Source organism: Artemia sp. Qi Xiang Cuo, chromosome 18 (genome assembly GCF_049724085.1).
Source record: "Artemia sp. Qi Xiang Cuo chromosome 18, ASM4972408v1, whole genome shotgun sequence".
Taxonomy (NCBI): domain Eukaryota; kingdom Metazoa; phylum Arthropoda; class Branchiopoda; order Anostraca; family Artemiidae; genus Artemia; species Artemia sp. Qi Xiang Cuo.
Genome location: NC_142811.1, coordinates 1,468,734 through 1,485,124, shown reverse-complemented (window position 1 = coordinate 1,485,124; position 16,391 = coordinate 1,468,734). Strand labels below are relative to the sequence as shown.

General features: G+C 36.6%; 1 protein-coding gene across 1 annotated transcript in view; it reads left to right on the top strand.

The window, feature by feature from the left end:
* The window catches only part of LOC148941110 (uncharacterized), a 153,987-nt gene extending 146,263 nt beyond the window's left edge, over window positions 1–7,724 (top strand). The window contains exon 18 of the mRNA XM_089104098.1: window positions 5,316–7,724. Coding sequence (XP_088960224.1) covers window positions 5,316–5,480 — 165 coding nt within the window. The 3' untranslated portion in view covers window positions 5,481–7,724. The remainder of the gene's footprint in view (window positions 1–5,315) is intronic.
* The last annotated feature ends 8,667 nt before the right edge of the window (window positions 7,725–16,391 follow it).

Below are 16,391 nucleotides of genomic sequence, written 5' to 3'. Positions count from 1 at the left end.
TTCGTTGCATCCCAACGAGAAATTAAAACCACCCGCTAATCTCAATACAACTCTAAAGTTTGAAGTTAAATGAAGCGAAGAACCGTCGAATCTTGTGGGCCTCAAAGAACTTGAGCACCTGTATGCGTGGATTTAACAAAGGAGAGCTTGAAGACAAAAGAAGGATCAGTACTTCTCTAGACAAGACAACACTTTTTGAAGGAGGACTGCTTGAACCTCTAGAGTTCATTCAGCAACACAGTCTTAAATTCTATGCCCCTACCAATGGGTTTATGTAGCGATTGTTTTTGAACATCAGAGTTTTTGAACATCAGAATAAGTGTAGCAAGTTGCAAGATAAGTTTTTCAGAGTTAAGGCTAATTAAGAATTATCTTCGATTAAATATGACCTACCTCAAGTTTATTGATTTGAGGTCGCTATTAAGGAATTTGCCTCCCTAAATGCTAGGTAAGTGAAGTTACAGATTGTTAGCCTTGTCTACTACTGATAGCTTAAGAATTTTCTGTTAGTAAGTTAAAAACAGCTAATCTCATACTTAGTGACCACCTGCAGTTCAAATCCTTAATTCAATTCCTTCACTCTATTCGACTCACTCATTCAAATCCTTCGTTCAATTCCTTCAATCTACTCGACTCACTAATTTTCACTCATTCAAATCCTTCATTCAACTCCTTCCATCTATTCGACTCGCTAATTCTCACTGATTCACGACTTCTAACCCAATTGAAAATACCTACCGTACCACATCACAAACAAATTGTTGTAGTATCGATCCCTCTTAATCCAAGCCATACGTATCCGCTCAATCCCATCTGGGAAGAGAGAAGAAGACATCAGTTGCAGCCGAGAATGCCATCCCTCTCACAATCAGTTGCAAACTGGAATTTATAAGTGTTAATCTATTTGCATCCCAGACCATCACGGACGTAAGCTAATTATTTGTTATGTTTGATTATTTGTGTAAAAAATTGTTCCACTCTCTTGCAAGAATAATGTTTACAGAAAAATCTATGCAGTTGAATAATTTTGATTTTATCCAGGCATCCTTTGCTAAGATAGTCTGATTTAAGGCAAGGAAAAGGGGTGGTTAGGCATTGGACTCAGAAAGTTAGCGGCATTCTTAGAATCCGCTCCAGGCGGTGCCCATGCTAATTACGCCACTGCACGGTTATCTTCTGGGTTAAGGGGTTCGATATACCATTCAGATTTTTGACAGCTCCGAAGTTGTCGTACACATTGGAAAAAAAAATTTAGCATAAAGATTACATTTTAAATACAAGAGAGGTACTTATAAGTAACAGTTGGCTTTTATAACTTGCTCATCTTTGCAAAGAGGGGTTAGTAGCGTTTTCTTGTTGGTGTACCTTTTATTGGCGTTATTATGTGCATTTTAGGGTAGCACAAGCTGCTGTTTCCACATTTCGTTTGTTCTCGATACATATAAGCATAAGAAAACTTGTGTCCTTGTGGTTTTGCAAAGATTATAAATAAAAAATAAATGGCAACGCCGCACTTTCGTAAGTGTAGTTGCATCAATATAATTCCTCAAAAGTTAGGAATAGATACATGATACTAATTAGGCTGTATAGGCTGATTGCTTAAGCATTAATCCATAACGATACCAATGATGAAAAAGGGGAAGGTTCAACCGGCTACAAAGTCAATGTATATTGCTTTTCAAACCATTCTTATAGTATGGTGATCTTTGGCGAGGAGAGGATGAGGTCTGTCGCTAGTCGATTTACCAGTTATTTACTTCTGATGCTTTTTGAGGCTACCAAAAATCTGATTTCATGTCTGCTGCAGAGAGGGACCTGCAATTAAAAAAGGTTCTTAAACCAGGGTTATCTTCTTGGTTAAGACGTTAGAAACTTCTGCAAATTAATGTACCATTCTTCTTCTTTTTACCAGTATCCAGCTCTAGTGTAATGATTATACAAAGCGAGGAAAACATTTAAAGAACCAACACGATTCGACAAGATTATATTGCAGGTTTCGAAATGTTAACAGCTTTAGTTTTAATGTATACATTGAAAGAAACAAATTCATATTACAAGTTTGACACAAAGTAGGAGCTTAAAAATAAAATTCGGCTATTAGACTCTGGTCATCTTTTTCATTAGGGCTGGCACCTTTACCGACTTAGTTGGATCGTGATATGTATTTTTGGGTAATACAATTAATTTGTCTATATTTATTTTATTTCCGATACATTTGAGAATAGGTAAACCTATCTATATGTATATACGTAGTAATCATAAGATTCATCACTGTGGTTTGTTTTCGCAATCGTTATTGTAAGGGCTTTTGTGTAAAAAGATCCGAAGCTGCCGGTAACAGAACTCAGCAAAATTCCAGAAGCTGCCGAACCTTTAGCAGCACATGTTATGTTTTGAAAGCTCGGATTTGAGCTAGAAGTATTTTTATAGAAAAATTTGCAGAATATTAACAAATGTTACTTAGTATAGGTTAGTGTTAGAAATATCAATAGTTCTTTGAATCACAGCGTAAGCTAATTCAGTTGCAAGCCATATACTACCCATAAATATCATACTCCATAATTTTGTATGTAATATTTTATCAAAAGTATTATATCATATTCACTGTAGTACTGCTAGTTGAGTATAGTATTCAAAGTCTAAACTATGCTGTATATAGCTTAGTGCTGTTACCCTGAATGGAGTTGTACGCTCTGATGTTATTAGTAATATGAAAATAATGCATACCCAACTGCATGCTTGGTACTCATTGATCACTATAACTGTAAAGAGCACCACTTGATGCTCTGGGAGAACAGTCTTGATTAGTAGCCTGGCAGTCACATGCATTCTGAAGCTGTGATACAAGTTTTGCCCTAATCTAATCCCCAAAAAGGCATAGAAGTGCTGCTACATTGTAATGTAGCTGTTTTAGACTTGCTTGATAGATACCAGCCTTTTTTAGATTCTTTCTATCTGAAGAATTATCAGTTTTGAGAGAATTTGGATATTTATCCGAGACTTGGACAGATATTCACTTTCAGTTGAAGAGAACTAAAGTAATCAAAAACCTGTCCACAAGAACGAAGCATGACGATAGCTTAAAAGTAAATTTTCACATAGCGAAATTGAAACCCAATGAGCTTCTAGTTTGATCAGTTTTAACGAGCAGCAGCATAAGAGCTTCTGCTCTATATTTTAAGTTGCTTTTTCGTTTCTTGTGGACACACTCACCCGCAAAGCAGGAGGGTATAATACTTCTCGAAATGCGTACTGAAATCATTCCAACGTACCAATTAAATTCGATGCCAGTCTTAAGGATTACCAATATCTTTGTCTTGAAACATTAAAGATCAGGAATTCATAATAATTTTAATGAGAATATAAGACGTTCTTGTGTTTACAAAGCCTGTGGAACACGGGGCTTTTCGGAGCCAATAAACTCACAATCTGCCTGTAAAAAAATTCGTTATTGTTTGTCAAAACTCAACTGAACAAAAACATGTTCAAATATAATTCTTTACCACGACTCACGACTGAATTTTGTAACATGTGATGAAACGATATAATGTTCTGAACACATTTCTTTTACTAACATAGGAAGAAAGATGTATATTTGGATAATTTCTGTCTAGTTTTTATGAATGCTAAATAACTGAAATAAAAATCTTGTAAAGTAGTGAAAAATTATGTCAAGTAAAGTAAAATGGATAATCACTAGGAGTGGATAGTCACTAGTGATAAATCACCGGGGGTGATAACCCTAGGTGAAAGGTGATTTTTAGAGATTCGGGGAATCGATTATTTTTCAGGGAGACAGATATTTTCGGGGAAATGCCCTAATTCGGGAATTGCGGAAGCAATGGGATTTTCTGACAAAATCTACCTACAGAATTCACTAAATCGTGAAACTGCCAATAAACATGGTTACCAGGTTACCCCACCTTTTTGCATGCTTGGTAAGGATTAGTTGCAGCAATTAAGAGTTGGTTGGTGAAGGATGACCAGTCGTTTTCAGGGGTGAGGTGCCATGTAATTCTACTGACTGATGTACTGTTCTTATTTTCAGGAGTGTCTATCTATAATACTGTGATTATTAAGAGTGACAGGTAGCGCCATCTAACCAACTAGGTTTGACAGGATTATATTTCAATTTTGAATATTTTCTATGAGATATACCTTTTACCATTTAAAAATACTATAAATGCCTTTTAAATATAAATAATTAAAAAATATTCTTACCATTTAAATATAACATGTACTAGTTTCGAACAGATAACAGGTTTAGCTTTAGTGTATATATTGACAGAAAGAATGTGGGTGAAAAGTCTGAGACAACATGAAGATTTTAAAGTAAAATTTGGCTATAAGACTGTATTCATCTTAGACAATGAACCGTTTGCACCTTTTTCTATTTGGTGTACCAGCTATTGGTTCCTAATATTCGTTTCATCCTAATACAAGTAATTTGGCTGTATTTCTTTTTATAGTCATACGACTCAGGGTCGAAAATCGTCTCAGTACCGTTACACAGCGATTATAGATAAAAATGTTTCTCAACGAAGTAGTTTCTTAATGGTTCTACTAAAAAGTAGCTATAGCAATGGGGAAACTTCGGCATAGACAGATAGTGCTAATTAGGCTTCATAACATATTTTAAATTATAATCGGTAACGATATCAGCGATTAAATAGGATGAGCTTCGATTGGTTACAAAGTCAAAAGTGCTGCTGGAACAGTTCACCCTGCCTAGGCAACGTAAATCTAGTATATTCTTCAGTTCGGCTTTTGCTTATGAAGAGCATGTAAATATGTCAAAGTCCTGTCTTGGTTTCCTCTTTCTTATGAAGTTAATATTTCTAAGGAAATGTGGCCAACCAATAACTGCTCAATGGCCAAACAAAAAGGCTAAGTATACGGCACTAAACCCTTAAAGTCCGAACCGGCGGTGCTGATATCCGTCCAAAAGCCCTGCGGCCAGGAAGTGCAATGGGGGGATGGGGTCAGCCATCCTGATTACCCTCCCTAGATTTCTCTAGGTACCCATTTAGAGGTGGGTGGACTCAGGCTGAGCTTACAGAGTCTCGCCACTAATCCCCGTCCCAACCAAATAGCTGGCCTCACCAGGAGTCCAACCCTTGCCCTTGGGACAAGGGATTAAAAATCCAGCGCGCCATCCACTTGGCTAGGACGACATGCTCTATGACAACATTTATAGAATATCGTGCCTTTGTTTAGGCACAGCAATTTCTTCTTTAGTTTTTTTTTTTTTTTTTGACTATTTATAATGTTCATAATCATGTATGATCTGATTTCCGTTTTCTTTTAATTTTTAGCATTATGAGGTGTCGCTGGCTGCACTAGGAGAGAATGGCTCATCTAGATGTCGAACTCGTGTTAATATGGGGCTTTACCCTATTGATCCCAGGCATGCAAATCCAGTGGTTGTATTAGAAAGGTTGACGAGTAAAGCTATAGAAGAATTTAAATCTGGTATCTAGCATTAGTACATTGTGGAGGAAATATTTACAACTCTTTTTTATTTGAAATCTTCAGGAAAACATAGCATAATTCCGGGTATGAAGAACTGTCATTAATATAGTATACTCTCTGTCCTCAAGTATTTAGTAAAAATTGAAGTTTTGTTAGTGGTCACATAAATAAATCTCTATTTCAAATCTAAAGTGTCTATAACAGCGTTCTTAGCGTTTACACTGTTATACATTTAATGGGACACTAATGCCATGTACCGGAAAAGATTTTCTCGCCAGTAAAGTTTGAACGATTCTCAATGAATCGATTCGAGTTTAAAATGATACAAATGTTTTCTTTACAATAAAAATGTTTTGTCAGGTTAGGTTTTCGACCGTTTAGCATCTACTATTTTAGTTTCAGTAAACTCTTTTGAGGCGTCAACTGAATTCTTGATAGTAGGATAATAAATACCTTCCCTTTCCCACTCATCTAGAGCCTCTTGCCGTGAAGTCTCTTTTTCCTTGCTTGTGTCATAACGTTCTTCGTTCTGTAACCGTATTGTAACCGTATTGTAACCTAACCTTACAATAAAAATGTTTTGTAAATGAGTACAATTTAAGGATGAGTAATATGAGTTGTTAGTTGAAACATATTTCGAATAGACATGAAAGAATCCACGGTGTCTAAAATAAATTACTATTAGGCATCAAAAGCGTCTATAATGCTTAACAATAAATATAATATTCTTGGTAATAACACAGCATTGTTGAAACCTTTGGCCTAAGTCTGCGCCTTGATAGGCACCCAGGGCATCAAGAAGGAGCCGCCACTCTTCCTTCACAATTACTGCTGCCAGTAAATCCTCCCACTGAAGCTGGATTTAGATGGTCAGGTTTCCCAGAGCTGTTTGGTACGTTCGACCCTTGGTGTTTCTGTGTCTACCTCTATGGCGTGGACCCGATGATTGTCAGTGGAGTGCTGCATTCGGTAGATGGATATTTTCCATACATAGTACATTGCCAAGGTACCTTCATTTGTGGATTCTTATGACATCCGTCATAAGAGGCTATTTCCTGAGCATAAGCATGGTATTGGTCTCTAGTATCTTCAAATCAAATGCTCGTCGAATAATATTCTTTCAAAGTTTGATTTCATTTCGTCTATTTAAGCCATTGTATAAGAAAAAAAAGAATTTGAAATGACATGTTTCAACTTATATGGTAAAAAAAAGGTACAGAATACAGCACAGGTCTTTACGGTCCCTACCGGCGGTGTTGATCTCCGCTTCATTGCCCTTCAGCCAGGAAGTGCAATGGGGCGTTGAGGGCCAGCCATCCTGTGCTTTCACACACCCTTCCTGTTTACCTTCACCACATTTCTCCTGGTGCCGATTTAGAGCTGGGTCGATTATGGCTGAGCCTACAGAGTCACGCTGCTGACTCCGTTCCAATCCAATTAACCAGTGATATCAGGACTCGAACCCCTGTCTTTACGGACAGAGGATTTTAAGTTTTGCATGCTAACCACACAGCTAGGACTACTTTAATATAAGGAAGAGCTAATAATATAAGGAAGAACTAATACCGGCAAGTAGGGTTATGGCTCTTTGATTGGATGTGCTATGGCGATCGGCTGTCAGAAGAAGTAGGGCTATGGTTCCTTGATTGGCTGTACTATGGCCATTGGCTGTCAGAAGAAGTAGGGCTATGGCTCTTTGATTGGCTGTGTTATGGCGATGGGCTGTCTGAAGAAGAGGCACATTTGGTCTCGGTATGAAATTTTACTAGCAACAAATCGCTAGTTCAAAATAAGAAGGACAATATTTGACAACAAGATTTACCAAAGAGTAAGATAGAAATATTTACAAAACCGCATATATCTCCAAATACAATGCCAAGTAAAAACATTTTTTTTTTCTTGTGTAAATTTTTTTTTTTTGGGAATAAAAACCAGAATCTAGGTCATGATAAAATTTATTCCTAAAATTATCCGCAAATAGGTCATGAATACCCACGATTTTATTTTTAGTTTAAAATATCAATTTTTCTCAGTAACTGAAAAAAAAACGTAGTTTTACTTTTTAGTGTGTTGGAAGGTAAAGCGTGTTCTCAAAGTTTTGTATATTTTTCTTTTAGTTTCAAATTGGTTTGTACTATATCTCTGTTGCATGGATCAATTTAGATTTTTCTAGATACATTCGTCGCTAGGGTCTATATCTGTTATTTTCAAGACATAGTTCTGGACGTGATGTGCTGAAATTTTGTACCCACTTTTTTTGAATAAAGCGTGCCAAGATTTCATTGTCACAAAACTAGTGTTGTGAATGGTAGAATTGGTTGCGGTAAAATTGGGTATTTTACTTATTTTACAGTAATTTTGCGGACACCCTTAAAATTGGTATTTTACCAGTATTTTACATATTTTATCGGTATCTTACATATTTTACTGACATGTTTCATGAGGACTTGCAGAGATTGGCAGAATCAGGTTTGGATATGATTTTGTTTTGTGTATAGCTGTATTACCCGATTTAAGACGCCGCCTGTCTGACTTCAGTCTCTTGTTATCAGAACAATAAGCGTATTATAGTACAAGTAATTATAATATTTAACTGGTGAAATATTAGGTGAAGTAAAATTGTATTAGATCTGTGAGCTGTTAAAGACAGAAAGCGCTTCAAGCAGGATTGACGCATGACAAACAAAAACAAATATAATAAAATTAAATAGCCGAGAAAATGAGGGTAAGTTCAGCCAGTAGACAGAAAAGAAGCGAAAATGACAGAAGCAGATATTTCGTCAGGCACTTCCGCCCAGCCGTCTTCAGTGCTGAGAAAAAATCAGGAAAACTAACCTTTTGAGGTAACTCTTAACAGAGAAGAAAAAAAATTTATGAAGCAAACCAAGCCAGAATAAATGAAAGACTATTCACCAATTAGATTGGGCAAGAATTCTCTGCTTAGTATTTGACTTAGTTTGTCTACTGACCGAATTTTCGTTAAAAGTGTGGTCAGATGAACTTAACTTAAACTGAAGAAAAAATGTTACTTGAATCATTTAATTCTACTCCAAAAGGAGTGCCTTAGCTCCGCCTTCGAGTTCAACTGAGATAGACCTTCGCAATCGCCTCGATTGACCAAAACAAACCCAGTTGACGAAAGCATTCGCTTTGATTCAGACCAAATTAAATAATGAGTGATAGTGAGTTAGTGATTGGATTGTTGGACAATTTAGTCGTTGAAGATTATGATCGTGAGAGGCGTGGCAGGCAATATAAAACTCATTCGCGTCGCAGAATACTCTCAAGTGAGAGTGATAGCGATCAAACAAATGGCTCTCGGAGCCCAGAGTTTCAAACTCGTGCTCGGTATGGCTCTCGGAGCCCTGAAATTAGTTTTAGGAACGAAAAATCTTGCTCTCGGAGCCCCACAAAAATCCTTGACAAACAGTGGAAGGATTCTGCGGAAAAACACAAAGGTAAAAGATTAAAAGAAAACACGTCAAATAACGCTCTATTCAAAAAGATTTCTGACAAACGTTCTGGTACCAAACAGGGTCCTAAGATCCATAAGAAACTTGCCAAAGTTGCAAATAGAGCTTTTTCTGAGCCTTTGGAAATAGTGAAGCTAAAAGAGTTATTTGAGCACCACCCTAGGCCTGCGAATACCGAAAAAATCGTTCCTCCAAAGGTGAATAGTGAAATTTGGGCTATTCTCTCATCACAGGCTAAAGAGAGGGATGCTAAGGCCCTTCAAGTGCAGCGGAAAATTGCTCACTCAACATTTTGTGTTTTAGAGGCAGCAAATGCGATTCTTGAGATAGAAAATGAGCATATTAAAGAAAAAGTTGTCAAAAACCTTACAGATGCAGATCACATGCTTGTCCCCACCAATTACGATCTAAGTTTAAAAAGACGTCATGCAATGAAATTTGAATTGAGCCCAGATCCCACTGTAGCATCAGCTTTATGTGCCCCTGAAGTCAAAGTCACGGAGTATCTTTTTGGCAAAAATATTGCCAAAACAACGTCTAAAGTTAAATCCGTGGCGGATTTGAAAAAAAATCTTTTGGAACACCAAAAAACGTGCAAGGGGGCCTACCGTTATCGCCGATGGCAGAACGATGCCCCCCGTCCAAATTATCGCAGAAAGCAAGGCCAGGACCGTCAAGAGAGGTCCAAATTCCAGAATTTCCAGAAAAGGGATCGCAAATAGCTGGTATGTACTATTTATCATACCCCGACCTTGATTTTTATGATTTTGTTGTTAATTTCAATAGCCAGTCACAACATTTGGCTGATAACTTTAAAGCTGGGAGAATTAGTAAGTACATCTCAAAATGGCAGTCAATAACTAGTGATTTGAATATTTTGAATATTGTGGCCTCAGGCTATAAGATTGAATTTGAGAAAACACCACTAAAAGCTTTGAAAACAAAAAACAAAAGTTTTACGTTTGAAGAAATAGAGGCTGTAAGAAAGGAAGTTGATATTTTATTGCATAAAGGTGTTATTGTTAAAGTACCCGAATTCAGAATAAAGGAAATACGTTGTATTTCTCCCGTTTTTACAGTCCCAAAGAAAGATGGGTCTACCCGGTTTATTCTTAACCTTAAAAATTTAAATGAAAACCTTAAATATTACCATTTTAAAATGGAAAGTGTTCATTCTGCGGTTCTTTTGATGACAAAAAATTGTTATATGGCCTCTATTGACCAAGTCGAGTTTTATTATTAATGTCCAGTTGATTTTGAAGATCAAATGTGGCTTTGTTTTAAAGCTGACCTTTGTTATGCTTTTACTTCAATGCCAAATGGCTTATCATCGGCCCCTAGGGTTCTTACGAAACTTATGAAACCTGTTATCTCTCTACTTCGAAGAAAGGGGTATTTGTCAGTTACGTATTTAGACGATTTTCTCCTTTTGGGAAGGTCATATTTAGAGTGTCAAAATAATGTCTATGAAACAGTGAAATTACTGTCAGAACTGGGGTTTGTGATCCCCCCGGGAAAGTCAGTTCTCATTCCAAGCCAACAAATAGAATTTCTGGGCTTTTTGTTAGATTCGCGATCAATGCGTATTTTCCTGCCGGAAAGAAAAATTAAAAAAGTTATACATTTGGTTTCAAAAATTCTTTGTCAAAAATTGACTACGATTCAAGAATTGGCTGAAACTCTTGGCGTTCTTGTTTCAACATTTCCAGCAGTAGAATTAGGGCCCTGATATTACCGAAAAGCGGAATCGTTGAAAACTCAAGCATTAAGGTACGCGAAGGGTAATTTTGCGGCAAGGATAATTTTAACATCCGATGTAAATTCGGAACTACAATGGTGGTTCGATATTGCCAATCATGCTTCTAAAGCAATTGAGTCTAGATCAATTGACAAATATTTGTGTAGTGATGCGTCGAAACTAGGTTGGGCACTCGTGGATGAATATTCCATGAAAATGGCCACAGGTGAATGGTCCTCAGAAGAGAAGAGATTTGATATCAATGTCTTAGAAACAAAGGCTGTTTATCTGGGATTAAAATGTTTTGCCCATGATATTAAAGGCATGCATGTTCGGCTGCGTTCTGACAATATAACCACAGTAGCTTATATAAATAAAATGGGAGGATCAAAATCTAAATTTTGTAATTATTTCGCAAATAAGGTCTGGCAGGTAGTACTGCAGGGCAAAGGATGGATATCTGCAGAACATGTGCCTGGGGTTGCTAATATTGCGGATAAGGCATCAAGAAAATTTTATAATGAAAAGGAATGGAAATTGGATTCTGAAATATTTACTATTTTGAATTTTTTGGTATGTCAGTCAATAGATATTGATTTGTTTGCGACTAGATTAAATTTTCAGATTAAACCATTTGTTTCTTGGAAACCAGATCCAGATTGTTTTTTCGTAGATGCATTTGCAATGAATTGGAAGCATTATTTCTGTTATGCATTCCCCCCATTCAGGTTACTTCTGAGGACCCTTCAGAAGGTGGAAACAGATCAGGCCACTGGTATTTTGATCTTTCCGAACTGGACCACACAAGTATGGTATCCCTTACTATTAAAGCTTTTAATAGGAAGTCCAATATGTCTACCAAATGATAATTTTACTTTGTCTCTCCCACAGAAACCGACCTTGCACCATCCATTGTCCAAGACGTTACACCTAGCGGCTTGCGTCGTCTCCGGCAAGGGCTTCACCACCAAGGATATTCTCCCTCCACCGTCGATATTATCATGGATGGGTGGCGGGATTCAACTAAGCGCCAGTGCAAAGTTTACATTGAAAAATGGATCGACTTTTGTGGAAGAAACACAATCCAGGCCTTGGAGGCAACTCTACCGGAAACTTTGACATTTCTTACGGAACTTTTTCACTCAGGTGTTGGATACAGTGCTTTTAATACTGCGAGAAGTGGTTTATCGGCAATTCTACCAAGCCTTCAGTTAGGCAGTAATCAAATCACCAAGAAGTTTATGAGAGGTGTCTTTAATAGAAGGCCTAGTCTACCCAAGATTTCAAGTATTTGGGATGTAAAATGTGTATTCGATCTCTTTAAACTGCCTGCTTGGGATATCGAAAATCTTCAATTAAAGACACTAACACAAAAATTAGCAGTTTTATTGATTTTATCAGCTTGTGAAAGAGTTCAGTTTTTGGCCAGTTTATCACTTAGTAACATGGTACATAATGACGATGGAAGTTTTGACTTTCAAATCAATGTATTGTTAAAAACATCGAAACCGGGCAACCACAAATCAGTAGTTAAATTTCGACCTTTTAAAGAGTCGTTCCTGTGTCCGGCGACACACCTAGCTAGATATATTAGAATGACATCATATCCAAATAGAAACGACGCACTTTTTCTTACATATCGTAAGCCTCATACTGCTGCGTCCTAGTCATCTATTTCTAGATGGATAAAAGAAGTTTTATTTCTTGCAGGTATAGATATCAGTGTTTATGGTGCTCATAGCACACGGTCTGCCTTAACGTCCGACCTTATAGCAAGATGAGTTGATGTAGATCAAATCGTAAAATATGTAGGCTGGACAAATAACAAAACGTTTGAAAGGTTTTATAATAAACCAGTTGAAAGTGGTAAGCAGTTATCTGTCTTTTGAATTTATTCACTGTATTTTGTTATATTTGAAATATCTTACTATAAATGAATTTTTGTACAACAGCCTGTTTTAATGAATAGGGCTATTATTGATCATTAGTGTTGGTATAGCTCATGCTGAACTTTAAAATGTCAGTTGAACTCGAAGGCGGAGCTAAGGCGCTCCTTTTGGAGTAGAATTGATAAATTAAACAAAAACTTACCAAGTTTGAAGTTTTATTGTAATTCTACTCCAAAGATGGAGCGCCAGCGTAGCTGAGAGTTCAACTGCCCTCCCAATTTCCCTTCCCGTTGAACTCTCAGCGTTTCATCATGAGCTTAACCACCGCATATTATAAAGACTTTAAAATTCAGGGTTTGTTTTGGTCATTCGAGGCGATTGCGAAGGTCTATCTCAGTTGAACTCTCAGCAACGCTGGCGCTCCTTCTTTGGAGTAGAGTTACAATCAAACTTCAAACTTGGTAAGTTTTTGTTTAATTTATCAATTTTAAGTTATTGAAAATGGGTTTATAGGAATATCTTCAGTATCCCTATTTAAAGCAAGGTCTCTATTTACAGAATTTTTAATTTCAATTGCCTTCCTAAAAGAATGTGGGACGCCATTCGCTTCAGATATTAAAGTTGCCTCATCAAAAAGACCTAAACGACCTGGATTTTTAACCATATGGAGGGCCAAAGCAGAATCAATATCCTCCTTTTTATCCTTAATTTCACATCCCAGAAGAAATCTTGTCAGGTTCATGCCGTCGTTCCCCCGGGAGCCTGCACTTACCCTCTTCCCCTAGAAAATACCCCGTGGGGAATTGTCCCCTCCCCCACGAAAAATTCCCCCTCATTTCCCCCTGGGTAATTCCGGATCTTCATTAGAAGGGAAATTGAAATTTCTTCTCTCCTGTTTAAGTCAAGGCAATCGTATAGCATCGCCTATAGTAAAGACCCGAAAGGGTTCAAAGTGTTAATATTTGTTCATTTATTTTTTCCCATAGGCACTTCATGTGGAAGGGCTGGTCGAATAAACTTTGGAGGGGGCTCAGTCAATTGGAAATCAAAAGTTCCAGTGCCCTTTTCTAAGATTTAGCCTGCTTTTCAACCAATTGCTACCGAATGATTTGTTACTGACTACAGTCTCTTTAAGAATTTCTTATTTTAGTTTAACGGCGGCCCTTGTATTTCAGCAGTTGTTTTGAAATAATCGTCAGACAAATGCAGAATTAGTTCTAAGGTAGAGACGAGGGGAGAGTGGAGGTATAAATGGATATATAATCCTTAGGATCGTATCCAGGACTTTTGTTGGGGGAGGGGGTTATTTTTTCCGGGGGGAGGGGGCTTCGTAAAAGGCAGAGTCGCCTGAATCCAAATTTGAGTTGGAAGGAGAGTAGCTAGATTTGTCAGTAGATTCTTTTTAAGACGGTCTTAATGACTGTGAAGGTGACTGAATGTTCTGCTATTATGATCCAGTGCTTAGTTAATCTGTCATCAAATTGTTTCAAACCTTCGTTTACTTGTACTTGTTTTCGTTTTACTTGTATTCTATACTTTTATAAATAAATGAAAAATAGCATGTATATGATATGAGAAATGTGGCTATTTAAATATGTCAGGCTTTTAGGGTAACATTTCTTAGGTTTGAAAGCAGAAAAAAAATTGCCAATAGGATTTTACTCTTTTTTTTCTTCCTTTTTTTAACGGATGTCCGAAATCAGGCACTGTTCAAGTGCTGAGGTATTACCCTAGGCATTACCAAAGAGATAGACTAGACTTTAGTTAATTTGATGGAGTTTTAGATGAAGGGGCATTACCATTTTTAAAACCGTGAAAATCAGAATCATTAAAAAATTTCATTCGCATCATTTGTAACGGTAAGGCAAATAAATAGAACAACAGGCCAACTAGTCATTTCTCATCATAAAATAATAGCATCCTCAATTTCGGGGGGTAGGGGGGGGGGGTCTGAAGCTGAGCAAGGAACTTCTTTTCCCAATCCTAACAGAATAATTAAAGTAATTTCATTTTTTTTTATCTCAATTGCTTTGGTGCCCTCAGTTAAGTAACTAATAGCTCTTTTTCCCAGCGTGGATTAGTTTGCGCCAATTGCATATTTTTTTTGGTGGTGGTTTTATTTGGTTTTTGGTTTTAATTTGAGTTTTTTTATCTTTTTCTTCTTGTGCTTCTCTTGTGCTGAAGACGCTTTGTTTTATACAAGCGAAATATCCGCGTTGTTTTGCATTTTTCGTCTTTTCTTTCCACTGGCCGCCGTCTTGTTTATTTTTTATTTTATTTTTTTTTCATCAAGATTTTTCTCTCTGTTGGTTTTTTGTCATGGCTGGCCAGTTCGGCTTAAGATCTTTCATTGAACTAACCAAATGGTAATATTTGCTTGCTACTATTGCTACTTCTACTGGTACTTCAATTACTACTGTTACCACAATTACTACTTCTACTACCACCTCTTAGGATAAACTAGAGTATTAAGTAGAATATTTTAGGGAATTTTGAGGGGGATGTAAAACTCAATCAAACTAAACTATGTGCATCCAGATCGTCAAAAGAATGTTTGTTGTATTATTATAGAAAAAACTCAGGGTATGACGTTAGATCTTCAGAGTTTGTATTTTGTTGATTCTAAACTAAATTAAAAAGACAGTAAGTGCATCAAGTTTTGTCGAAAGGGCACGTCTGCTATATCTCAGGAACGTCTCAGGGTATTAAGTTAAACTCGTCAGGGCATGTTGAATGGAAACTTCAAGGCTGTAAAAAGGCGTATCTGTGATATCCTAGGAAAGGTTAAGAGAATGAAATTGAATTTTTAGTTGTATGTGGAGGGGGATACTACATTAATATTTGTCTATAATCGAAGTTTTAACATAATGGAGTTTAATATTCCGTCACCCCTATAGAACTACAACAGATTATGCAGATTTTAAACTCATATATTTGAGTATTTCCCCCCGTATATATCAATCCAAAGCATTATAGTACAAATGCAGAATTTTGTCCCAATACATAAGTAGTAAGCCAAAATTTGGATTTCAATAGAAAAAAAAACGATAAGACTTAAAGTATTATTTTCTTAGCCTGCTAAAAACGAGTAAAATGAATTTAAAATGTTTCTACAAGAGAGGTTTTTCTAAGAAAATTAAAGACCTACATTAAAACAAAGATAACCAGGAATCACCTTCAATATATAAACGAAATCCAAAACGAACAGGAACTACCAAAAAGAGCAATAGGGCTGACATTACCTGTGCCTTCTAAAGACCAGAAAATAATTTGCACTATACTGACAAAAATAAATTTTGCTCAAATTCTCTTTTTTCGCTTCAATAAATCTAAAATTATTAAGACTTTCAGGAATGAATATTAGTATCTGGTCCGGATAATAATGGAAACCTCAAAGAATCCAATTTTGATGCTTATTCAAAATATATAAAATTGATCAATCTAAATATTATCCATCAAAAACTAGAAACTGAGAAAATTTGCCAAATTTTTGAAAAAGGAGTAAACACCCTCAAAACATCAAAGTGGTCTAATAAAAATCACACCATTAGATTCAGCATATCAGAGAACCCTACTGTAGAGGTTTGAAGCTCCTACATACGAAAACGTGAGTAGAGGAGGGGGTCCGACTCCGAACAGTCCCACGTGGTTTATGGTTTTCTCAGTGAGAATGGAAAAACAAGAATTTTCTCACTTGAAAAGCCATGAATTTGTCACATTTATGGTTGTTTTCATGGATGGATATGCGCTTTGTTCGATTTATTTGATGTTTTTCTTGGATGTCATCATCAAATTATGGATGTTTTATGGTTTTTGTCA